The following is a 23,344-nucleotide window of genomic DNA, read 5'->3' as shown; positions in this document are numbered from 1 at the left end:
TGGGAGAAAAGTTTAACGGCACTGAAAATGACTTCACTCTGCACAAGTGTTGTTTGTGCTATTGTAAAAAAAATATACAGTTCCAGAATGTGAGCTGTGTTTGGAATGGCTTGTGCCAGCACATGTTTTCAATTCATTTGACGGATGACTCATCAAGTCAGTCGACTTGCCGTTTGCTAGACGCCAACAATAATATTGTGTGATGATGGACGGTCCAATTGGTGCGTGGGCCTAAAGTGGGGACAAATTCATAATTGCAATCGTGTTTAGTGCTGCAAAGAAGGTCAAACATTGATTGGTGCATACGAACGTTTGGTTTATTTCAACAAAATAACACCTGATGTGTAAATACAACAAAAGCGTAACGTGAATGGTGTACAAAGCAATGATCACATCATTTTTGTTTACGACTTGAATGGCAAATAGAATTTAAAGACAATATTTAATTACTCACGACATATTAAGAAAAGCGATGTAATAAATTAACTCCCGAAGAAGAAAAGCGTTGTTGCTCCCGATGGCTCGTTAAGGTGCTTGTTTTTGAAAGGACGCCGGTGGCGGTCAGACGTCCCACGACGACCTGATCTGCGGCCTATGGATCCTCATATGCTAGACGAGGGCAGAACACAGCATCGTCTCACAAGCAGTCACGGACATGCAGACAAACGGACGGAAAATTCCTCTGACTGACCACCTGATCGGAGGGGTCATACCCGCGGGCCGCTCCGTCCAACCTGTACATGCTCACGGCTGGGCTGGACCGGCCCGACTGTCTGTAGTCGGTGTGCTGGCGAGTATGCGGCGATCGCAGTGGCGCGTCGTAGGGGAACGACGGGTTCAGGTGTCCTGAAAAAAAAAAAAAAAAAAAAAGCTCATTAGCCGTACGATGCATTATTCCTACCTTTATTGGAATATTTTTTGCCCATTTTTATGCCATGTTATTTTTATTTCGCTTTCAGTCTAGAACTGCAATGGGACACAACGTGCCAAATGGAAGACACGCAGCATCATTAAGAGCAGTGGTCCCCAACCACCGGGCCGCGGACCGGTGGCGGTCCGTGTGTCACATGTTTTTTTTTTTTTTCATCGACGATCAATTAATTCAGGTCAAGACGCTCGTCCCGGCCACGTGATATGTTTCCCCCAGTCGAGCCCGAAAGCTAGCAAAAAAATGAGTAAGAATTTATTTTGAAAAATAAAATCAATTGGCGATTCTCTCCTAATTACATCCGTCGGTGCATCTGTGTCTCCTGATGCTCGTCCCGGTCACGTGACGTCATCCCAGTCGAGCCCGCGAAGCTAGCAAAAATTAGCAAGGGACATAGATGTCTGGAAAGTTTCTACGGAAAGGGGGAAAAAAGCCCAATGAGGAGACGGAAGAAAAAGAACCTACGACGTCTAAGTAAAGGAAAGCTGCGTTTGAAAGAAAATTTCTGGAGTCCTACTTAAAATATGGATTTATCGCAACAGGTGTGGCGACAGGCTAGCTAACGAGGCAAGAAGCCTTCAAAACTGCTACGACACAAGACAAACCTTTGGAATTTTTCTGAAAGAAAAAAACGTAAACAAGAAGGACAGTAGCCATTACTGAAGGCCAGCACAACCACCAACAAATGTGAGTTCACATAGAGAATCGTTCTTAGTGGCTAACTGTATTGCTAAGGCGAAGAAACCTTACTATTGATGAAGATTTCTGAGTAACAAGCTTCCAATAATTCAACGTAAAGGTGAGTTTTATTTTGATGTGGTTTATATTTGTTTGTTATATTCGTTATAAACGCCTGTCCTCAAAAAATATTTCTGATGCGTGGCGCTAAAAAGATTGGGGACCACTGATTAAAAGGACATGGCAGCAAAGGTCGTCAACTAATTGTTCCTCCTGCCGTCGAGGGAATACACAGTGAGTATTGCTGTGCACTGTTGATATAAGTTGGCGCTCCACATGTCGTAAAGTAAAAAGTTAGTGGAAAATTCTTTGGAGGTTTACAATTAGCTTCACATTTACGTATTGTCATTTTCTGTCTTTTGTTACGTATGTCAAGTGTTACGTTATATGTTAGCATTAAGCTAGGAGGTGTCACTGAGATGAAATGCTACGCTAAGGTTAAAATGGAAATGACTTACCGGCATTTAACGTGCCTGTCGAGAGTTTATTAGCTCGGGACCATTCAAATTCGTCGTTCAACCAGTTGTTCACCAGCTTCTTTTTTATGTCTTTTTTCCTGGAAGGTGGTAATTAACACAATTTGAAGTCCAAAATAACGTGCAGAAACTAAAGTGCAATTTATGAATAAATGGTGTGAAAGTTGCTGATGTTTTCACACACAATTATAACCAGTGTAATAGTTTTGGCCCACTTTACCTCATTTGCTCTTTTCTGTTGATGATCACGTATGCGATCAAGCCTGACACGGTGGCCACGAGGCAAGCCAGAGTGACCACCAAACCGGCGTAGAAGGCCACACGATTGATAGGCAGCCAACAGTCAGAGCCTAAGTACCACGTGGCGTCCAAAGCCTTACATCTGAAAACATGCAAATGAGATTATAGTAACAGAATTGTGCGAGCGTCGACAATGAAGGCAAATGAAAGGCTCCAACAGGACTGACTCGCAAACGGCGCCGGCATCCCTGAAAATCCTGCACACGCCATCGTTGTAGCAGGTGAGCTTCCCGGTGCCATAGTTCGCTTGGCATCGAGTGACGCACACCAGGGTATTGTTGTGGCTCACGGCCTTGTAGTGCCGGGCCAGGTCCGGATCCTTCACGTATGACGTACAAAGGGCTACAGGGAGAAGACGAGGGAAGAGTCGATCATTGCATCACACTCGCACGCCATTGACTGAAATATACTTACTGTTCAAATCCACTTGAGTCTCAACCACAGTCGGTTGCGTTGTCACCTTGAAGGGACAATCTGAAAATGGAAGTGTTTATATGACTCACTGCGTCATTTGTCCAAGATTTGTCCGCTTCATTCCTCCAGTATCAATTCATGTGAAGACACGTTTGCGTTTGAGAGACAAGAACCATTTTCAGAATAATTTGAATAGCGAGTGCAGGACGAATAAGAGCTCATAGTTCTTGTCGGCAAACTGCAAACGTTACCAAGTGACCCAACTGGTGGATTTTTTTCACTTTGTACCTGAAAGGCTTTTACAAGTGAAAGTCTAAAATCGTTTTGGAGTTCCTCTTAACGATATCTGTGGTGGGTGTGTCGCCTAGCACTTGGTTCCCTGAGGTTTGTTGTTGTAGTTGCTAGGTGTGGTGAAGAACTTTGTGAGTTACAGGGGCAATCATCTTCAACAGCCAGCACAAGTCGCAGGGGTCTCCAATTCGAATGGTTGACTCTGACTGTATCTCTCTCGTACACAGTGTTGCAGCCCACCTTTTGTGCACGTAACAAGATTTGCCAAAGTCCCATTGACAGCATTCACTTGCGTCTCATATTGGTCCTCAGAGTCGCCGTTGTTTGGAAGAATCAAAACCACATCGTGGCTGACGTTGACGCTGAAACGCAACGCAGAAAACATTTCAACACGATTGGACGATAGTCCTGAATTTGAGGGAGGCTTGCTTTACCGACAATGCGGAATGAAAAATACTTGACATCTAGTGGGATGAAATTGTGTAACTAATTGTGTCACGTTTTGCATTGCTAGCATTGTTGTTGGAATTCGTATGACCATACAGGAAGTGGAAAATGGCATTTAAGCTGTTTATGTTGTGTGTGACGTGTTTTTCCCGTTGTCCAATTACCCTTGTTGTCTTTGTGTGACTCTGCCGCCGGTCATGGCATCAACAAATAGTCTGCGCTGCAATAAAGATAACAAGGAGTATTGTTCTTATCTACAAAGGTCAATGTGATATCCAAAATGTAAGTTGGTTGATTAGCTTTACCTGGTCCACTCCAGAGGACAAACGTCTCACCAAACCTGGCAAAGCCGCCGGGCTGAGAAAAAGAAATCACAAATCTTTATACATTGGCCTGACCACAGGACAAGAATACAATTTGCTTGGACCACAATTACCTCACTTTGGTTACCACTACTCTGTCAAAGTTTGGTAGATTAGATTTTCTGTAAAAGTCATCCATCTGAAAGAGTAACAATGGAGTAACAACCATCACCGATTATTGAACTATTGAAACAAAATTGTATCTTTAGAGTTCATTGGCTGAGGCGCTGAATAATACACCTACTGCTGCAGCTTCACTTTTTTCAGTTAAGTATAGAAACTATTTGCATCTCTGCTCTTGACTTGAATGTTTTCTCAAGCAAATCAACTCGACTTTGAGCAAAACTCAAAGTCGTCGTGGAACATTACAAACTGAACGGGTAGTCAAATTGTGACTACGAAGCACATCTCATCATCATGTCAAGCAAAAAATAAATTGTTCACCTTATCCTCAAAGTCTTTAACAAAGTTCAAGTACTCCGTCGAGTTTAATACGTCGTATTTGGGATTATATTCCTCGTCGATCACCATTTGAATTTTCACCAACCGCTCAATGTTCTCTACGGTACACAAAACACAATTAGGGCAAACCATAGCAGCAGACGGAAACATGATGTTGACGGGATAGCACATACCTAACTCCACACTTTCCTTCAGAAACTGGCAAAGCTTTCCATCGAACAAACTGGTACAAAGGCATTTCTTTCCATCAAATGTTCCTCCGTTTTGGCAATAAAGGACCTCTGATGTTGTTGTAGACAATGTTGTGGCATTTGATGAAGGCTCAAAAGGTGTTGATGATCCTGGACTGGTTGCTGAAGGGTCTGGTGTCGCTGGGTTGGTGGTCTTGACCTGGTCAGTAGTCGCCACACTGGCTGGGCCTGTGGTCTTGACCTGGTCGGTAGTGGCTGGACTGGCTGGGCCTGTGGTCTTGACCTGGTCGGTAGTGGCTGGACTTGCTGGGCCCGTGGTCTTGACCTGGTCGGTAGTGGCTGGACTTGCTGGGCCCGTGGTCTTGACCTGCTCGGTAGTGGCCGGACTGGCTGGGCCCGTGGTCTGGACCTGCTCGGTGGTGGCCGGACTGGCTTGGGCCGTGGTTTGGACCTGCTCAGTGGTGGCCGGACTGGCTGGGCCGGTGGTCTGGACCTGCTCAGTGGTGGCCGGACTGCTTGGGCCGGTGGTCTGGACCTGCTCGGTAGTGGCCTGACTGACTGGGCCGGTGGTCTGGACCTGCTCGGTAGTGGCCTGACTGACCGGGCCGGAGGTCTGGACCTGCTCGGTAGTGGCCGGACCCGGTGGGCCGGTGGTCTGGACCTGCTCGGTAGTGGCCGGACCCGGTGGGCCGGTGGTCTGGACCTGCTCGGTAGTGGCCGGACCCGGTGGGCCGGTGGTCTGGACCTGCTCGGTAGTGGCCGGACCCGGTGGGCCGGTGGTCTGGACCTGCTCTGTTGTGGCCGGACCCGGTGGGCCGGTGGTCTGGACCTGCTCTGTTGTGGCCGGACCGGCTGGGCCCGTGGTCTGGACCTGCTCTGTTGTGGCCGGACCGGCTGGGCCGGTGGTCTGGACCTGCTCTGTTGTGGCCGGACCCGGTGGGCCGGTGGTCTGGACCTGCTCGGTTGTGGCCGGACCGGCTGGGCCCGTGGTCTGGACCTGCTCGGTTGTGGCCGGACCGGCTGGGCCCGTGGTCTGGGCCTGCTCGGTTGTGGCCGGACCGGCTGGGCCCGTGGTCTGGGCCTGCTCGGTTGTGGCCGGACCGGCTGGGCCGGTGGTCTGGGCCTGCTCGGTTGTGGCTGGGCCGGTGGTCTGGGCCTGCTCGGTTGTGGCCGGACCGGCTGGGCCGGTGGTCTGGGCCTGCTCGGTTGTGGCCGGACCGGCTGGGCCCGTGGTCTGGGCCTGCTCGGTTGTGGCCGGACCGGCTGGGCCCGTGGTCTGGGCCTGCTCGGTTGTGGCCGGACCCGGTGGGCCGGTGGTCTGGACCTGCTCGGTTGTGGCCGGACCGGCTGGGCCCGTGGTCTGGACCTGTTCGGTTGTGGCCGGACCGGCTGGGCCCGTGGTCTGGACCTGTTCGGTTGTGGCCGGACCGGCTGGGCCCGTGGTCTGGACCTGCTCGGTTGTGGCCGGACCGGCTGGGCCCGTGGTCTGGACCTGCTCGGTTGTGGCCGGACCGGCTGGGCCCGTGGTCTGGACCTGCTCGGTTGTGGCCGGACCGGCTGGGCCCGTGGTCTGGGCCTGCTCGGTTGTGGCCGGACCGGCTGGGCCCGTGGTCTGGGCCTGCTCGGTTGTGGCCGGACCGGCTGGGCCCGTGGTCTGGGCCTGCTCGGTTGTGGCCGGACCGGCTGGGCCGGTGGTCTGGGCCTGCTCGGTTGTGGCCGGACCGGCTGGGCCGGTGGTCTGGGCCTGCTCGGTTGTGGCCGGACCGGCTGGGCCGGTGGTCTGGGCCTGCTCGGTTGTGGCCGGACCGGCTGGGCCGGTGGTCTGGGCCTGCTCGGTTGTGGCCGGACCGGCTGGGCCGGTGGTCTGGGCCTGCTCGGTTGTGGCCGGACCGGCTGGGCCGGTGGTCTGGACCTGCTCGGTTGTGGCCGGACCGGCTGGGCCGGTGGTCTGGACCTGCTCGGTTGTGGCCGGACCGGCTGGGCCGGTGGTCTGGACCTGCTCGGTTGTGGCCGGACCGGCTGGGCCGGTGGTCTGGACCTGCTCGGTTGTGGCCGGACCGGCTGGGCCGGTGGTCTGGACCTGCTCGGTGGTGGCCGGACCGGCTGGGCCGGTGGTCTGGACCTGCTCGGTTGTGGCCGGACCGGCTGGGCCGGTGGTCTGGACCTGCTCGGTGGTGGCCGGACCGGCTGGGCCGGTGGTCTGGACCTGCTCGGTGGTGGCCGGACCGGCTGGGCCGGTGGTCTGGACCTGCTCGGTGGTGGCCGGACCGGCTGGGCCGGTGGTCTGGACCTGCTCGGTGGTGGCCGGACCGGCTGGGCCGGTGGTCTGGACCTGCTCGGTGGTGGCCGGACCGGCTGGGCCGGTGGTCTGGACCTGCTCGGTGGTGGCCGGACCGGCTGGGCCGGTGGTCTGGACCTGCTCGGTGGTGGCCGGACCGGCTGGGCCGGTGGTCTGGACCTGCTCGGTGGTGGCCGGACCGGCTGGGCCGGTGGTCTGGACCTGCTCGGTGGTGGCCGGACCGGCTGGGCCGGTGGTCTGGACCTGCTCGGTGGTGGCCGGACCGGCTGGGCCGGTGGTCTGGACCTGCTCGGTGGTGGCCGGACCGGCTGGGCCGGTGGTCTGGACCTGCTCGGTGGTGGCCGGACCGGCTGGGCCGGTGGTCTGGACCTGCTCGGTGGTGGCCGGACCCGGTGGGCCGGTGGTCTGGACCTGCTCGGTTGTGGCCGGACCCGGTGGGCCGGTGGTCTGGACCTGCTCGGTGGTGGCCGGACCCGGTGGGCCGGTGGTCTGGACCTGCTCTGTTGTGGCCGGACCCGGTGGGCCGGTGGTCTGGACCTGCTCTGTTGTGGCCGGACCCGGTGGGCCGGTGGTCTGGACCTGCTCTGTTGTGGCTGGGCCGGTGGTCTGGACCTGCTCTGTTGTGGCCGGACCGGCTGGGCCGGTGGTCTGGACCTGCTCTGTTGTGGCCGGACCGGCTGGGCCGGTGGTCTGGACCTGCTCTGTTGTGGCCGGACCGGCTGGGCCGGTGGTCTGGACCTGCTCTGTTGTGGCCGGACCGGCTGGGCCGGTGGTCTGGACCTGCTCTGTTGTGGCCGGACCGGCTGGGCCGGTGGTCTGGACCTGCTCTGTTGTGGCCGGACCGGCTGGGCCGGTGGTCTGGACCTGCTCTGTTGTGGCCGGACCGGCTGGGCCGGTGGTCTGGACCTGCTCTGTTGTGGCCGGACCGGCTGGGCCGGTGGTCTGGACCTGCTCTGTTGTGGCCGGACCGGCTGGGCCGGTGGTCTGGACCTGCTCTGTTGTGGCCGGACCGGCTGGGCCGGTGGTCTGGACCTGCTCTGTTGTGGCCGGACCGGCTGGGCCGGTGGTCTGGACCTGCTCTGTTGTGGCCGGACCCGGTGGGCCGGTGGTCTGGACCTGCTCGGTTGTGGCCGGACCGGCTGGGCCGGTGGTCGGGACCTGCTCGGTTGTGGCCGGACCGGCTGGGCCGGTGGTCGGGACCTGCTCGGTTGTGGCCGGACCGGCTGGGCCGGTGGTCGGGACCTGCTCGGTTGTGGCCGGACCGGCTGGGCCGGTGGTCTGGAACTGCTCTGTTGTGGCCGGACCGGCTGGGCCGGTGGTCTGGACCTGCTCGGTGGTGGGCGGACCGGCTGGGCCCGTGGTCTGGACCTGCTCGGTTGTGGCCGGATCGCTTGTCTCTGGTGTCACTGTACTGACTGAAATTTCAGATTCTGGGACATTGAAGGGGTCTGTAGGATGAGGAAATGGAAGTCAAACAACATATTATAAAGGAAGTGAGCAGTATCATTAATTGAGTTTTGCATTCATGAAATAAAGCATTGATACATTTGACACACAACAAAGGCTTCCTGTATCTTCCATTATGTTTGTATTACAGTATACCAGGAAAAGCAGCAGTGACACTTTATGGGGGAAGCTTCACAAATGTGAGTCACTCAGTACGAGGCTTTATTGGCAATGAGCAAGAATGTCCTTGCTTAATCTTGAAACATACACAAGAGCAGTACATAATTTTCCCAAAAACAATCTTAGCGTGTTTTTGTCCATTTTTAACTGATGTATGTAGACCAGGGGCGTCAAACTCTTTTTTTTTTTTTCATCATAGTTTCCCTCGGAGGGCCTTTATGATTGTCAACGTCTTCTATATACGGTGTAGGCTACAAAACAAATTGATCAATAACGAGCTTTGAAATCAGAAACTAGTAAAAACGGTTCAAATATTTTAAAAAGACAAATGGTAATAATGGCTATCTTTTTTTTAAGTGAAGACAATTGGTAATTTTAGTCATGATACAAAGTCTATGCAAATATTGATCTTCGCGGGTCACAGAACATGATATGGCGGGCCGTATCTGGACCCGGGGTCTTGAGTTTGACACCTATGATGTAGACGATTTCTGTTGTTGAATTTGTATTGAATGTCATAGAGGATTGGGTATAACTGTGCAGAATATTGGTTTGAACCTTCATATTAATATATATAATTGATTGATAATCGTATACCGCCCCCCAAACAAAAAGAGCTGTTTCAAGTCCTCATTACTGTTACTGTGAAAATGCACAGGCTGAGATGTAATACAGCATACGTTTCATATTGTTTGGGGCCATAAACAGCCTTTTCATTGATTACGTCGGACGCCCAACTAGAAACGAACAAGTATGACCTCAAGCTTACCATTAGCAGAAGACAGGCCGACAAGTAGCGCAGCTACAATCACAATAGAGAGCGACGCCATGAGCGTTACTTGACATCACGGTTGATGCCGATGAATGGAGCAAGATGTGAGCTGCGTGGACTTTGGCAAGATGTCTCACGACATTTGCGTTTTCCTCCACCCACACTCAAATTGTGGAAAAAGCTCCATCACCGATAAGAAGATAAAGCTGGACAAAAGTGCCGTATCGCCACGCCGTTGCACTTTGCCCTCTTCCGCCTGGACATTCTGGTGGCATTTTATGACAAGTGATAAAAAACAAACAAAAGCAAGCCTTTGCTTTCCGATGCGTCATTGGCAACTTTATGCCCGCTGTAATGTTTCGATCGGATTTCTCAAGCAGAACATGTCGGTCCAATAAGGAAGTCAGATTGGTTCCAGTCATATTGGACTTTTTGTTGCTAAATGAGTGACTTGCAGTTTACGTAATCATGCTTAGGCGATGGCCAAAAGTCATAAAGCAGTAAAAGTCTTCCACGCCTTATTTGGAGTGTGCTACAGGGATTGCTGTCTTTCACCACGCCTTGTTCAAATTTTGCCGTATTTAAATCATCCAAAACAGGTTCCCCAGCATATTAGCAGCTCAGTTTGACTATCAGCAGTATTTGTTGTGGGGAAGATTAAAAAAAAGACACGACGTATCATCGTACGGATTACGATAATCATCCTGCTTTGAAATTCATTCAATGCATTGGCAAGGATCACTAAAACTGTTTGTCTATTCACCAGGCCCTTTGAGTGAGTGGTTTTATTAGAGCCAAGAATCAACAGTCATACAAGAGTGAATTTACACCCAATGGAAATGTCGTGTGCCGAAAAGCAATATGAAGTCCTATCTTCTCTTCAGCAGTTCCATTGGAATCATGAATGGGTTGAGAGGGGGGCAGAGTCCCGTCCACTTTGGTTCACCGCTTCGTAATGTTTCCCCTTCGGCGGCGTTTGTGACGTTCGGTTGAGGCTCTGGATCGCTTCCTCGCCGCTGCTCCTGAAGCTCCGTCAGAACTTGTCGCGCCTTCTCGGAGTCCTTTGCTTCGGATAAGTTCTGGTGGGCCTGCGGGACGGAGAGCAGGGGTGCAATTAGTCAGAGGTCTGTCCTCTCTGTGCTGGTCTTCTCCTTGTAGGAGGAGTGACTCCACCTGGATGAGATGTTTGTGCAAACTTTGGCAGGGGAGGAGACTCAATTCTTCTGGGAGAGACATCACCAAGTCCAAGACCACGGCGCTCTCTAAAGAACATGACAAGAGCGTAAATAGACTGGTAAAAGTACAGGACAGATTGAAATGGACTCGCCCCGCACTCACCCATGGCCGTGAGTTCACACTCGGCCTCTGACTTGTGAAGGCCACTCAGGTAATTGTAAATCCTCTCAAAGTCCACCGCAAAGTCCTCAGAGGTGGTTGGACTCGAAAAACTCGGCTGCTCAACCGGGACTGCAGGGGAGCCCGTCAGACCCGCATTGGCAGCTGGATTTTTTACCAGCACTTGGACAAAGACAAAAAGCCAAATGTGTTGAGACATTTGCTCCCAATCCCTGTCTGCATCCCGGTCCATACCTTCAGCCGGCGTGGGTCTGAGAGCGGTACTCAAACAGACGGTTCTGTCGTTGCTCATCGCTGCATCGAGCTGCGGCGGTTGGCTGTTCCTGAGGGTGTGAGGCTCCGTGGATGCCACGGTCCACATCTTCTACCAAGAAAACTTTGGTGAGCAACACGGACACACATTTGAGCATCATTTGGCCTACAGCACCTGAGCGAAAGCCTTGGAAAGTGGTCCGTTGAAGCTCCCAGACACGGCCTGGGCCAGACGAGTCCACATCTGGATGGGCACCATCGCCTTCTTCTCTGCCAACGTTTTGGTCTTCAGCTGCAGGATGGCGCCAGAGATCACCTTGTTCTGGAGGCGTTCCACCACAGACCGGATCTAAGAAGACCGAACCAGTGTTGGGACACTTGCAAAGAATGAACAACTGTCGCTGGAAAATCAAATTGCACCCATAGAATGCTTTTTTTTTTAATTATTATTATTCCGTTCCAAGGGTTTGATTTTTGTCACGAGACATATTCATGGTTTGTGACGTTAAAGATTAAACTCTAGTAGTTTGTATTTCCAAAAATTTCCCACCCGCAAGGTTATAAGTGTGCGACAATAATGACGTCATGACATGAAACCCTTCATGGACGTGTGGATAGATTAGCAAAAGAACCTTAGCCACTAATAAATTCATATGTGCAGGTGACACGACAGTCCCGATGCCATGTTCTGCTGTGTCGGAACAACTGTTTGGAAGACTGAACAGTAACGAACCTCGCAATCGGAGCGAGAAGGGACATCCTTCTTGAGCAGACTATAGTCGATGTTCTCCAGCGTGCCTCCGTCGCGGGAGGAGCTCTGTCTCTTCAGGGCGTCCAGCAGCATTCGCTGCTCTTTTCTGGACCACGCGCAAGCTCGCTTGGTTCGGCAAGGCTTGGGGTCCGGGTTCAGGTTGCGAACCGGTTTGCGCGTGCGAGGCGGCGGTTTCATGTCGATTCCACAGCGCCCAAGGTTGCGACTCAATCGGACTCGTTTACAAGAGCAAAACACTGACAAGTCAGACTGACTTCCTGTATTGCTCGTGACGTCACATATATTTCCGATGAAAGCGTCCCAACCATCTCCGATAGCGTCACTTGTAATTATGAACATATTCCAGTTTTTTTTACTTTTTACAGGACTTTTAATTGCCTACAGTTGAGCTGTGTCCGCCTAAATAAGAAGACCGAAAAGTTTTTCGAGTTAGACGACTGTTGAAGGTAATGTAGCTTGCCAACTAGCGCTTTCTTCAGCAAATCTTATAATTATATGTTCGTGCAATTCAATTCGCCTCGCTGAAGTCTTGATGAGCGAGTCTTTATTATAAATATTTCTAAAAAAATCGTCATTCCAACCTGGTAAATTTTGGGGGGAAACTTTCAGATAATTTGCATGAGTAAACAGATTCAATTCCCAAAGCAAATTTGTTTGAAACTGTTGTTCTAAACTCTAAATATATAACTTAATTGACTATTTGTGATTCCGTCCCTCAATAATATTTAATGTAATAAAAAAAATCTACACCGGCTTCCTTTTGAGTTTCCGTAGTTATATCATTTCCTGTGTCAAGATGGCAGCCATGAGGAATGGCCTGACTCCGGCTTGTCTCGTCGGACGTTTTGTCCTCACACAAACTGCGAGACCTAACGCGGGCAGGCAAACGTGCACGGGCATTTGGAAGCACGTATGTTTCCCCTCCGTCTCTTACTTTAGGTTTCATTCCCAGAGATAGAAAACGGCCGAAAGGGTCATTCTAGCTGGCTAGCCGGCTAGCATCACCACATCGGATTGTGACTTTGACAAGAGCATCAAGACAGCACATTTTACTCAACCGGAAACGACGGACGACTGTATTGAGGAGAACTATGAACTCGGTTTCTTCGGTCTTAATATCATTAGACCGGATAGGATCGGTTAACCTCAACAAACGGTAAAGTAGGAGAAATCCCGAATCAGTCACGTGACGTCACATATATTTCTGTGTCAACTAATCTGTGACCTGAGCAAATTCGATTCCGACCGAGCATGTTTAGCATTTGTAATCCTGACCGTCAAGTGTTCCCATCTCACCATTGTACCAATTTCTAACGCAGAAGTCACACCAGAATTTTTTGGGCGGCACTTTATAAAGTGAATATTACCAGTAACTTATGATTTGAAACTTTTTTTCTTTTCCAGATGTGGTAGCAATATCTAACTTTTGACCCTATGCATTTTCTGAGAATGTTTGAGAAACACTGACCTAGCTCCTGCTTAACTTTGCTTGTTGCTCCTTCTCCCTACCAAACTAGCGCTGGCTCCAGAGGTCTCATGTGCACACGGCATTTGACTCAAACAGTTGGTCCGCCGGCACCACATCTATGCTGCGCAGGCGGCGCCATGAGAAGCTGCTGCTCTGTGTGGCCGTGAGATACAACAGCTCCCAGGTCTGTATGCAAGGTGTTGAACTCGGGAGGTTTCAGAAGCCACTCAACTATTTGAACAGCGTTCTTTGTTTTTGCCAGACTCAGATACTGAGTGAGGGCGACCCCGTGGTGGCGGTGGCCAACAGCACCAGCGTCCTTCAGCAAGCGATCCCCGAACAGGTCAGTAAAACATCTAAAGTGTGACAAACTGGCAGATGTGTTATCTTACATATGGTCGGTGCTTCCAGGTTCCAATTGGGCCTGTTTCCGTGGCAACGGGAGACAATCCCGCCCTGTTGCTGACGCAGGCGACGGCAGATGGAGCGGAGCTCCTGCGAGCTGTCGATCCCGAAGCCCGTCTGATCGACCTGGGCTTGGCTGGCCACACCCCGGTGGGTGTCATCCAGAACCTGCTGGAGTTCGCGCACATGGATGTGGGGCTGCCCTGGTGGGCGGCCATCGTTATTGGTAAGCAACCGAAAATGTCCATTGAACCGAGTGAATTGAACTACGCTGAAATACACATGTGGGCACAGTAAAAACTCACCCGCTTCAGGGTCCATTTGAAAAGTACATGCAACCAGTAGAGGACAGCAAGGACTTCACTCACCTGCCAGTTAAGAATGTGGTTGATCGAAGGTGGGCTGTTTGTGTGTCATCAGGGACGGTGGTGGCTCGCCTGGCCGTTTTTCCCGTCATCGTAAAGGGCCAGCGGGAGGCGGCCAAACTCAACAACGTCATGCCTGAGATGAGCCGACTTAACGCCAGGATGACGGAGGCCAAAAACAGCGGGAACAAGTTTGAATGTAAGCACGGCGGCGCTCGGCTCCCGTCGGGTTCGTTCCGCTTGCGTTTGCGCTCGCTGACCTTCACGCCGGTCCTTTGCAGTCGCCAAAGCGTACACGGACCTCACCTTGTTCCAGAAGAAGCATGACGTCAACCCCCTCCGTGGCTTCTTGGTTCCTCTGGTGCAGGTCAGTGTTTGTTCTGAAAGCTTTGTATCCTCCACAGTGTGGAGGTGTTTTTTTTTGTTTTTTTTTTTTTTTTGGGTCTGTCTGGCTGATGTCTGTCCTCCTCCCCAGGCTCCCATCTTCATCTCATTTTTCATGGCGCTAAGGCAGATGGCGTACTTGCCAGTGCCGAGCATGCAGACAGGAGGCGCGCTGTGGTTTCCGGATTTGACGATGGGCGATCCCTTCTATGTCCTTCCTCTGGCTGTCACGGGAACCATGTTCTTTATTCTGGAGGTACGAGTCCCCTATGCGTAACCTCGAGGCTTTTGTTACATCCTAACCGTCAGCACGTGCTCTGTTGCGCTTAGCTGGGCGCCGAGTCGGGCGTGGACAACCCCAACCTGCGTGCCATGAAGACCGTGTTCCGGATCATGCCCTTCGTCATCCTCCCGCTCACCATCAACTTCCCCACGGTGAGGTCATCATTGACATTATCACCTTTCTCATCTTTGCACCCGGACGAAAAATGAAGGGCGATCCCCTCCCTCCATTGTGGCTTCAGGCCGTGTTCACCTACTGGCTCACCTCCAACTGCTTCTCCTTGGCTCAAGTGGCGTTGCTCAGACACCCGCTGGTCCGAGATAAGCTGTCCATCCCCGAGAAGATCAAGCACCCGGCCTCAGCGCTGCCTCAAAATGACGGCTTCATCGCCAGCATGAAGAAAGGTCGGTTCCAATGTGACATATAGCATGCTAACTGGTTCCGTGACTAAACTCACTACTCATTTTGGGGATGTCGTGATGCAGATGTCGAGGTCTTCCCGGCTGCCATCTACTTTTAGCGTAGTTTAAGTTTGCTCGTACCGTAAGTGTTAAGTATCTGCGCTTTACTTGGGAATGTATTTTTCCAAGGACGTTTATCTTTACTCCCAGTGGTTGAAATCTTCAACTTCGCAAGAACATCAGGTATGATGTGTCTCGGTTGGCAGACTAGGCTGGTGGTTTCGCTTTTTAAGAAAGGACCAGAGGGTGTGTTCCACTCTGATGTCAGACCTTTTCAAATGTTTCCTCTGTGCCCTCCAGGATGGAAGAACGCGCAGCTGGCTCAGCAGCTGGAAGAACGAGAGAGACGTATCAAAAATCATCTGGACCTCGCCGCCAAAGGTAAGTGACCTGAGACCTTCAGAATTTCTCACACACACACACCAGGGTTTTTTTTATGGCGTAGGCTTGCTTTCGCGACCTCAGTTCACCCCCAAAACACCAAAAGTATTCTGTATTGGAATTGTGGTTCACTAACTTGTCTCATTTTACCAATTGACTTTGGTGTGTCTTGACTTTGTTTATTGCGTCTTGACTTTGTTTATTGCGTGAATGGCAACAAGTGTGCACTCGAGTGGAAGAGCATTTAATTGCTCTGTCTCAACTCAAGTGTGGCGTCATCCACAACATGCTACTTATGTGTGCTACTTGTAAAAGGACAATTTGCAAATGTCAATGTTTTTATTTGCTCAGTATCTATTGGTGTACCTTGCGTCGTAAGTGCAATGTTATTATTTTTCAACTCATTCACTGTCATTGACTGGATGCTATATCAGTAGCATAAAATATTTAGCACTTTAGCTACGGTATATATTCTTCACCGCCACGATAGCTACCAACGCTCAATTTACAAGCTACTTGGAGGTACTTAATGGGCATCCATGGTTTGTTTCTGGAATGATGTGTGTTTCCTGTCGGTTGCGGTTCATTTGACCAAAGTGAAATGACCTTTTTGAATGCATAAAAGTATCCGAATGTTATGAATGAAAACAATGAAAATGACTGTGGACAAAAAAAAAGTGCTTGATCAAATCAAAATTTTTGGGGGGATTTAAGAGGAAGCGATGACGATTCTAGAAGTGTGCATGTATACAATATAGTTTACATCTACTACAGTAAGTTCTTGACTTACATTGACTGTGTGATTGAAGTCATATGTAACTCAAGCTTTAGCTAGCTCAATGTCAATCAAGATTCGGGGTGTCCAATTTTCCTGGGGATCCCGATTTTGGCTGCCACCATTAAATGATCCGGACCGTCAGTAATATTAATGTAGGCTGTGCTGCGCGTCGATTGAAGCACTTAAACGGGTAGTCAGCCAAGCACTTGTGGGCAAACACTTGCTCAAGGCTTTACGAAGTCGCTTGAATCCCCGTTGACTGATGAAAGCAAGTCACGTTCGAGAGAAGAAAGTACAGCAAAAACTGGAAATGACGCATCACGGTGAGGAACTTGATTCTCCATTGGAATCGACGATATTGTCTTGATTTTTTTATTTTTTTATGCAATTTGTTATAGTTTATTCTTGGGTAGATGTATATATTTTTTAAACATTTATTCTTAGTACAATTTTTACATTAATTTGAAAACAACGTAAGTGTTGTAAAAATAGTAAAAAAAACACGTTTTCCATAACATAATGAATAATTCTGATCAGTAACTGTGATGACATTATTGATCATAATAATCGTGATGCTTATTTTGCCCATAATTGACCAGCCCCTTTCCTTTTATTTCATTATTTTTCTTTCTTTCTCAGGTCCACTAAGGCAAACATTTACCCACAATCCTCTACAGCAGATCCCCGCGGCTAAAGATACAAAGAGCGCAACCAAGACGAGGCCATGGAAGGACACGATGGGATGAAGTGTGTCGTGTAGATATTTATTGATAAATATTGTCACTGTGTATAAATTCTATTTACATTAAAATGGAAAAGCCATTGACACAAATCCTTTCTCATTGTTTTATTATAAATAGCTCCACCAGCACTCTCAATGTTGGAAAGACAATGAAGAGTGGTTGGAGTAACATATAATAATTGTCATCTCAAAAAAGCAGTCCATTTAAAAATAAATCTCTCACATCATGTGAAGCCACACTTATATCTCCTAGAAAACCCATTTTCATCACAAGAGCTGTGTACATGTGTGCGTTTTCAATCATCATGATCGACGTCCATTTCTGTTAAAACCGAGAAGCACACCTTCTGGATGAGCACTCCGGATTTAGCTGAAAAAACATGAACAGAAGCTGGGTTGGAAAAAAGCACACTCATTTTTCAAAGGAGTTTTATCTTTCATCTGTGTTAAGTTGTGAAAAGGAAAAACTGTTCTTTTCTTGACAAAGCTGATTGTTCCCGTATGTGACGTTTTTTTGTATGCTGATATTTCACGTTTGTGGTAATATTTGCTTACCGATGATGTTTCGTAACCACACGGGCCTTTTGTAGGCAGGAGTGTAGCAGCAGAGGAAGTAAACGGGCACACCAGACAGTGCGATCCCGATGCCAATCAAGGAATTGACGGTGTCACTGTACAGGGGCACCACTACCAGGAAGATGGTGAGCAGGCAGAAAATGATGGGATAGACGAGGCTGAGCTGCAAAGGAACGCCACTTAGCGACGGGGGATAGCTTTTGGGAAACGACCTTTCAACTGGTTCCTACCTTCAGCGGCCTTTTCCTATCTGGCTGCTTCCAGCGCAGGTACAGTTGCCCTAGAATGGAAAGGCCCACAAAGAACCAGTAGCTGAAGCTGTAGTAGTTAATGAGCCTGAAGACGTCCTCCACACACAAGTAGATGAGCGCCATAATGCCCTGCGGGTGGAAGAAGAACATGAAAAGCCAAGAATGCAACAATGGAGAGCAAAGGTGCCGTAGAGGTGACCAACGTTGAAAAGCAGCGCTGGGATGGGCGTGTAGCGGTGCACATGGATCATACACAGGTTGTCGGGCAGGTGCCCTTCTCTGGAGCCCACGAAGAACAACCTTCATATGCATCACAACAACAAAACGGAATATGGATCACAGGAACGGACAGCGGGACAATGAGCTGTGTCTTTGTATTCACCGAGAGGACGCCAGAATGGAAGCGTTGAGTCCTCCGAAACAGGACAGAGCCACTGCCAAGGGAATGGTCCAGTTCATCACGCCAAACACCTGGTCCGCAAACGTCTGCGAGTGGACACGTCATACAAGCGTGATGACCAAGATTATTAAGCAGACAGAGATTCTTCGTTCTCGCACTCACCACAGCGACGGCGTCGCTATCCAAGATGGCGTTCATAGGTAGAATAGCGTAGTAGGCCACGTTTGTCAAAATGTAGATGACCGTCACGATGGGCATGGAAATGGCGATTGCCAGTGGCAGATTTCTGAAAGGCAATAGATAGCACACATGGTGGGTCATTGAATGTGTACCTGCCCACCTCTCACATCAACCTGCCATTTTCGGCCCATCTGTCGATTTCAATCGCCCTCTGGCGTTCCCCACAGTTCTGTCTCGGGGCAACTCTAATTCTGTCTGTCTTGTGTGGATGACAACCAAAGTTCAAATCCACCATAAATCTCCAGACTTTCTTCATGTACCTTTCTGGGTTCTTGATCTCCTCTGTGACAAAGTTGAGCGTGTCCCATCCGGAGTAGGAGAACAAAGCAGAGTAGAGAGCCAAAGCGATGTCTCCAGGATCCCGAGACGATCCATCGAAGAGGCCCTCAAAGTTCTGTGTATGACCTACCAAAAGTGCAAAATTAGGCTCGATGACCACCGCGCTAACCGTGCTAATCATCATCCATCTTCTAAGAACCTTGGAAGATCTTGACCAGGCCTGTGATGATGACCGCAATGAGGGCAATGACTTTGGCGTAGGTGAAGAAGTCTTGAACTCTGGTTCCCCATTTCACATAGGCACAGTTGACAAAGGTTAACAAACCTGCGGAGACACAAAATGTTTTTTTTTTTTTTTTTTTGGACCTAATATTTCCACAGCACACCCTCAAATCTCTCAACAAGCTCCATCCTTTGCTGACGTTTGCACTAGGCTAGGAAACGGTGCTGCTGACCGGAGCGCGCAGGAAACAGCCGAACATTCAAAAACCCTCGTCCTCCCTTTCGCTCCCTGTCCTCGGCAACGCTCCTGAAAGATCAAAACACACCGGCCACCCCGATCATCTTCCAGAATATTGACAGCTCCCGGATCAAAAAGAGTTGGAACTCGGCAGGAAGGGGGGCTCAAAGACAACAAGCGCTACACCGAGGTCATCTGAGAGCTAAGCTAAGCTAAGACGTGTTGCTAGAGAAAAGAAAGAAAGTGCTCGGATCGCATTTCACAAGGCGGGAGTCGCAACTTGGTTGCTCACATGCTGCTGGGAAGCTAGTCTGTTAGTTTTCACACTTGTGATTGCTTTTTGGAACTCACAATTGCCAGGTGGCTTTTTTGTGTCTTGTATCACATTCCCAAAGTGAGACAGATTGTCACGCAATGCTTCAAATTTGGGATTTGGTTTGAGAATCTCACCAAAGTGCCATTGGAGCAATCATAAAACAAGTTCTCAGTTCCAGTTGAACATCTTAGACCCAAACTACTAAGATGTTTTTCTCCAGTTTGTATGACGAGCAGTTGGGGTCAGAGTCTCAACTCAGTAAGGACTTTAACTCGAAGTTATCAGCTATCCTTATCGCTTTGCGCGCGTGTGTGCGTGAATGTGATAAAAACGCTTTAAAGATGCGCAAGTTCTCATCACTTGATGAAGGCTTATCTGAGTGACTTCCGCTACAAGTTCTGGCTTTGCTTCTGGGCCTCGGGTTGTCTAGGCCTCTGGTTGCCCAAGCGTTGGCACGTTTTTTTTTTTGCTTAGCGAGCATGTCACATGTGTGTTTCTTAATACTTTGGTCAATGCGTCAGCGTTGCTCTTTTCTGTCAACTGGGAAAGGTCAGCCAGCCAGTCGCTGACCAATGAAGAGCTTCTTGCCGTTCCCACGGCAAACAGACTAAAGAGCGTGACTAGTAGCAGGATTGTTAAACGGGAACATAAAGTCCGCTCAGCAGACTTCCTTCTTCCAGAGCGGTTTCACTTCTGCGTGACGGGACGGGCGAGGGTCTACTTACAAATGCAAGCGGCCGCCAGCAGCCGGTTAGCCACGTACGGCGCTATGCAGGTGGGGAAGATGGGTTGCACCATGTAGTTGGAGAAGGTGATGGCAATGACGGCTTGGCTGGTAGGCTCGATGATAAGCAGCGATGTCCAAAGGCGGATGAAAGCCAGGAAGCCCCCGAAAGCCTCCAGAATGTACGCGTAGGAAGCCCCCGATTTTGTGATGGTGGTCCCCAGCTCGGCGTAGCACAGCGCGCCGAAGACGGAGAAGATACCGCCGACCGTCCACACCACCAGGGACAGGCCGTAGGAGGCGCTGTGGATGAGGACGCCCTTGGGGGACACGAAGATGCCCGAGCCGATCATGTTGCCCACGATCAAGCAAACCCCGTTGACAAGGGAGATCTCCTTTTTCAGCTTCATGGACTCCTGAGATTTTTCGGCCTTGTCCGACGGGGGGTGGCCGTTGGAGGGGTCTTCTGATGGAAGCGGACTAAAGGACATCCTGTCTGTGTTCGGCTCACACTTTTTTTTTTTTTTTTTAATTCTGCAGTCTGGTTAGGATCTGAACCAGGCCAAGCCAAATGGCTCTCCGAAATGTCTGTGGCTATCTCAAATGGTCTCCTGCCATCTGTGGAGAAAAACCCAAGTTGAGATAAAAAGATGCCGTCAAGCATGGGGACCGACCGCAAAGGGCCTTGCTCAGAGCTTTCAGCTGCTGGCCGTGTTTTTTTTTCCTTCAAATCGTAAACACTTCGACAGTGTCAGCATGCTGACTACTCACATGTTTTCCAAAGTTCATTATCAACAGCTCCAGGATATACAAATGGAGCTTGGTGCCGAGTCAGGCTGTTCTTCACCCTGCAATCTAAAATATTCTCCTCGTTCTTAGCATTTCCAGTCCCTGAATGGATGAAGATTGCAAAAGTAAGCACATTGTAAAAACACGGCTCTTGACATTTGATTTAATCTTGCTCTTTTGTCTCCACGACCATTCTTTTAACAATCACAAACAACAAGCGGAGGGAAAAAAAAAAAGTCCCGGGAGAGGAGAAGTTGTGCGTTCGTTGCTTTAGGAGAAGCTGTTACCTTTCACGAGGAGAAGAGGCGCAGCCCAGGACTTTCTTTGCTAGCGATCAAAGTGTCCTCTCCACATACTCGTGGGAGCAAGGTCCAAAGAAGGCGCTGATAAGTCCACCTACTCAAGGTTAGATTCTCCCTTGGCTCTTTATCAGAGAAACAAAGACAGATCAATCCCTGTCATTGATAACTCTCGGGATTCATTTCTAGTCTAAAAATAGATGGATTCGGAGAGGCAAAGGTGATCAAATGATTCCTTTGAAAGCTTACCTTGTTCAGTGTCCTTGCAGATGGCTCAACAAGTGTTGTTGCTATGTGCTGAGCTGATGTGTCCTCTTCCTCTGCTTGCTTCCTCTTCCTCGCGCACTTGAGCCTTTTTATGCACTCGTGCTTTTCTGCTGAGGAAAGGGCGTGTGGCGGGCCGGGGTGGGTGGTGCTGGGGGTCGGGGGGGGCAGTCATAATTAACTGTCTTTGTGTTTCTTGAGTGACTTTTAATGAGATTATAGTATGTATCTAACTGGGGGAGGGTTCTTTCACATAATTACTGCCACTCGGTCGGGTTGAAAGTTTGTCGTCATCTTCACAGAGGACCAACAGTTCAAGTCTCGGTTAAATTTCCGGATAAAACATATTTTAATACTGTATGTTTGTGCACTGAATGATTTTAGTATCACTCGTACACACTGCACATAAGGAGCATGGCGACCTCTTGTGGCCAAACGTAGTAGCCGTCCTAAAAACTTAAATGGACTGAAAAGATACCTTTGACGGTTGTCTTTCTATTGGGTTCTGCAAATTCCTTGACTCATTTGGTGTGTGTGTCTTTTCACTGAGGATGATTAAGTGTGTCGCATTGATGAATGTGTATTGAAATGACTGATCAACATGTGATTGAGAAACACGGGGATCTCAACTTCTTTGTTCCACTGGTTTCCCCTGGACGTTCTTTCCCTTGGCGACCGGTTGCCATGTAGGCTAAAAAACCATGAGGATGAAAGACAGCCCTTTTGGGGACAGCTGGGCCAGGTCCGTTACCCCCCCCAGACTTTCACCAATCCTGCCTGCAGTCACTCTGGAGAGATCCTAGGGGGGGGGCTTGAGTGGGAGGGGGTAGTATTGTATTGGGGATTAGAGCTTCCTGTGTGTCAGCTCATTACACGGGTGGGATATGGAAAAGGTGGGGGGTGCAAAGGAGTGAAATGAAAATGAAAGAGAATGTGCATGAAAAAGTATGACACGGGGGGGTGATGGCCTCTCCAGCTGCACACACAATCACACTCTCCCATCCTTTGATTACACACACACACAAAACACTGTGGGCAAGAAAAAGCTGAATTAAGTGCAGACAAAGGAACGCCCCCTTCTCCCCCCCCCCCACACACACACTTCTCACTCACCTCCACTTCTCAATTCATTCACATAGAGCCCAACATCTCGAACCATCCATTTTCTATACCGCTTGTCCCCACATGGGTTGCGGGTGTGCTGGAGCCTATCCCAGCAATCATCGGGGAGTAGGCGGGGTGGGGTGGGGGGGGGACACCCTGAACCTGTTGCCAGGCTGTGTAGGGCACAAAGAGGCGAACAACCATTCGCACTCACACCTAAGGACAATTTGGAGTGCTCAATCGGCCTACCAAGCATGTTTTGGGGATGTGGGAGGAAACCAGTGTGCCCAGAGAAAACCCACGTGGGCACGGGGAGAACATGCAAACTCCACACAGGGAGGGCCGGAGGTGGAATCGAACCCGCACACTCCTAACTGTGAGGCAAGACGTGCTAGGCAGTGCCACCCTCTCCACTAACCAATAAACCAAAATAAATCACAGCGCATCACAGCAATCCAAATGATTCCACACAATCATGCCCTCTAGTGGTTGTTTGAAGTACAGCGGGAGTAACAGAGTATAATTTGATTTGTTTATGAGAAACTATGACATCACTACTTGAGCGATTGAGCTATACTAGCTAACTAAGTGTCCAGTGACAAACAAGAAACACTGCGAATGCGCTTTTCACATGGCCATTATTTTATTACCTTGGAACACATATATATATATATATATATATATATATA

At 49.8% G+C, this 23,344-nt stretch overlaps 5 protein-coding genes across 9 annotated transcripts; 1 reads left to right on the top strand and 4 right to left on the bottom strand.

Annotated features, from left to right (window-relative positions):
- Positions 1-295: 295 nt before the first annotated feature.
- On the bottom strand, positions 296-4,621 carry LOC147060363 (uncharacterized). The gene is made up of 12 exons (XM_085939775.1): positions 4,592-4,621; positions 4,401-4,516; positions 4,031-4,095; positions 3,900-3,951; positions 3,759-3,814; positions 3,388-3,509; positions 2,857-2,916; positions 2,610-2,784; positions 2,363-2,524; positions 2,125-2,222; positions 692-846; positions 296-609 (listed from the first exon to the last, which is right to left on the bottom strand). The coding sequence occupies exons 2-12, from the start codon at positions 4,485-4,487 to the stop codon at positions 562-564; spliced, it is 1,080 nt and encodes a 359-aa protein (XP_085795901.1). The 5' UTR covers positions 4,488-4,516; positions 4,592-4,621; the 3' UTR covers positions 296-561.
- oxa1l (OXA1L mitochondrial inner membrane protein) lies at positions 1,242-17,055 on the top strand. Of its 5 annotated transcripts, XM_085939741.1 has the most exons (13): positions 1,244-1,402; positions 1,471-1,727; positions 1,822-1,900; positions 13,204-13,338; positions 13,417-13,497; positions 13,566-13,785; positions 13,980-14,123; positions 14,206-14,291; positions 14,400-14,564; positions 14,639-14,743; positions 14,833-14,995; positions 15,353-15,433; positions 16,851-17,054. In XM_085939741.1, the coding sequence occupies exons 4-13, from the start codon at positions 13,273-13,275 to the stop codon at positions 16,955-16,957; spliced, it is 1,218 nt and encodes a 405-aa protein (XP_085795867.1). In that variant the 5' UTR covers positions 1,244-1,402; positions 1,471-1,727; positions 1,822-1,900; positions 13,204-13,272; the 3' UTR covers positions 16,958-17,054. The 5 variants fall into 5 exon arrangements, with proteins under 5 accessions (XP_085795849.1, XP_085795876.1, XP_085795867.1 ...); XM_085939723.1 differs by having other exon boundaries at positions 1,242-1,727; XM_085939750.1 differs by lacking the exon at positions 1,822-1,900 and having other exon boundaries at positions 1,242-1,727.
- Positions 4,741-9,364, bottom strand: LOC147060362 (uncharacterized). Its single transcript, XM_085906632.1, has 4 exons — positions 9,341-9,364; positions 5,481-6,647; positions 4,880-5,396; positions 4,741-4,808 (listed from the first exon to the last, which is right to left on the bottom strand). The coding sequence occupies exons 1-4, from the start codon at positions 9,362-9,364 to the stop codon at positions 4,741-4,743; spliced, it is 1,776 nt and encodes a 591-aa protein (XP_085762758.1).
- snapc2 (small nuclear RNA activating complex, polypeptide 2) lies at positions 10,002-11,973 on the bottom strand. The gene is made up of 6 exons (XM_085939762.1): positions 11,648-11,973; positions 11,090-11,263; positions 10,897-11,023; positions 10,645-10,824; positions 10,480-10,568; positions 10,002-10,394 (listed from the first exon to the last, which is right to left on the bottom strand). The coding sequence occupies exons 1-6, from the start codon at positions 11,861-11,863 to the stop codon at positions 10,176-10,178; spliced, it is 1,005 nt and encodes a 334-aa protein (XP_085795888.1). The 5' UTR covers positions 11,864-11,973; the 3' UTR covers positions 10,002-10,175.
- slc7a7 (solute carrier family 7 member 7) lies at positions 16,709-21,634 on the bottom strand. Its single transcript, XM_085939704.1, has 12 exons — positions 21,537-21,634; positions 21,276-21,412; positions 20,971-21,090; positions 20,201-20,817; positions 18,899-19,024; positions 18,681-18,825; positions 18,343-18,466; positions 18,163-18,266; positions 17,984-18,080; positions 17,760-17,909; positions 17,509-17,692; positions 16,709-17,323 (listed from the first exon to the last, which is right to left on the bottom strand). Exons 4-12 carry the CDS (start codon positions 20,688-20,690, stop codon positions 17,250-17,252), a joined length of 1,494 nt encoding a protein of 497 aa, XP_085795830.1. The 5' UTR covers positions 20,691-20,817; positions 20,971-21,090; positions 21,276-21,412; positions 21,537-21,634; the 3' UTR covers positions 16,709-17,249.
- Between the last annotated feature and the right edge of the window lie 1,710 nt (positions 21,635-23,344).

This window comes from Syngnathus leptorhynchus, chromosome 2, assembly GCF_054491065.1.
Source record: "Syngnathus leptorhynchus isolate UIUO chromosome 2, UIUO_Slep, whole genome shotgun sequence".
NCBI lineage: Eukaryota > Metazoa > Chordata > Actinopteri > Syngnathiformes > Syngnathidae > Syngnathus > Syngnathus leptorhynchus.
This window is presented reverse-complemented; position numbering and strand designations above follow the sequence as displayed.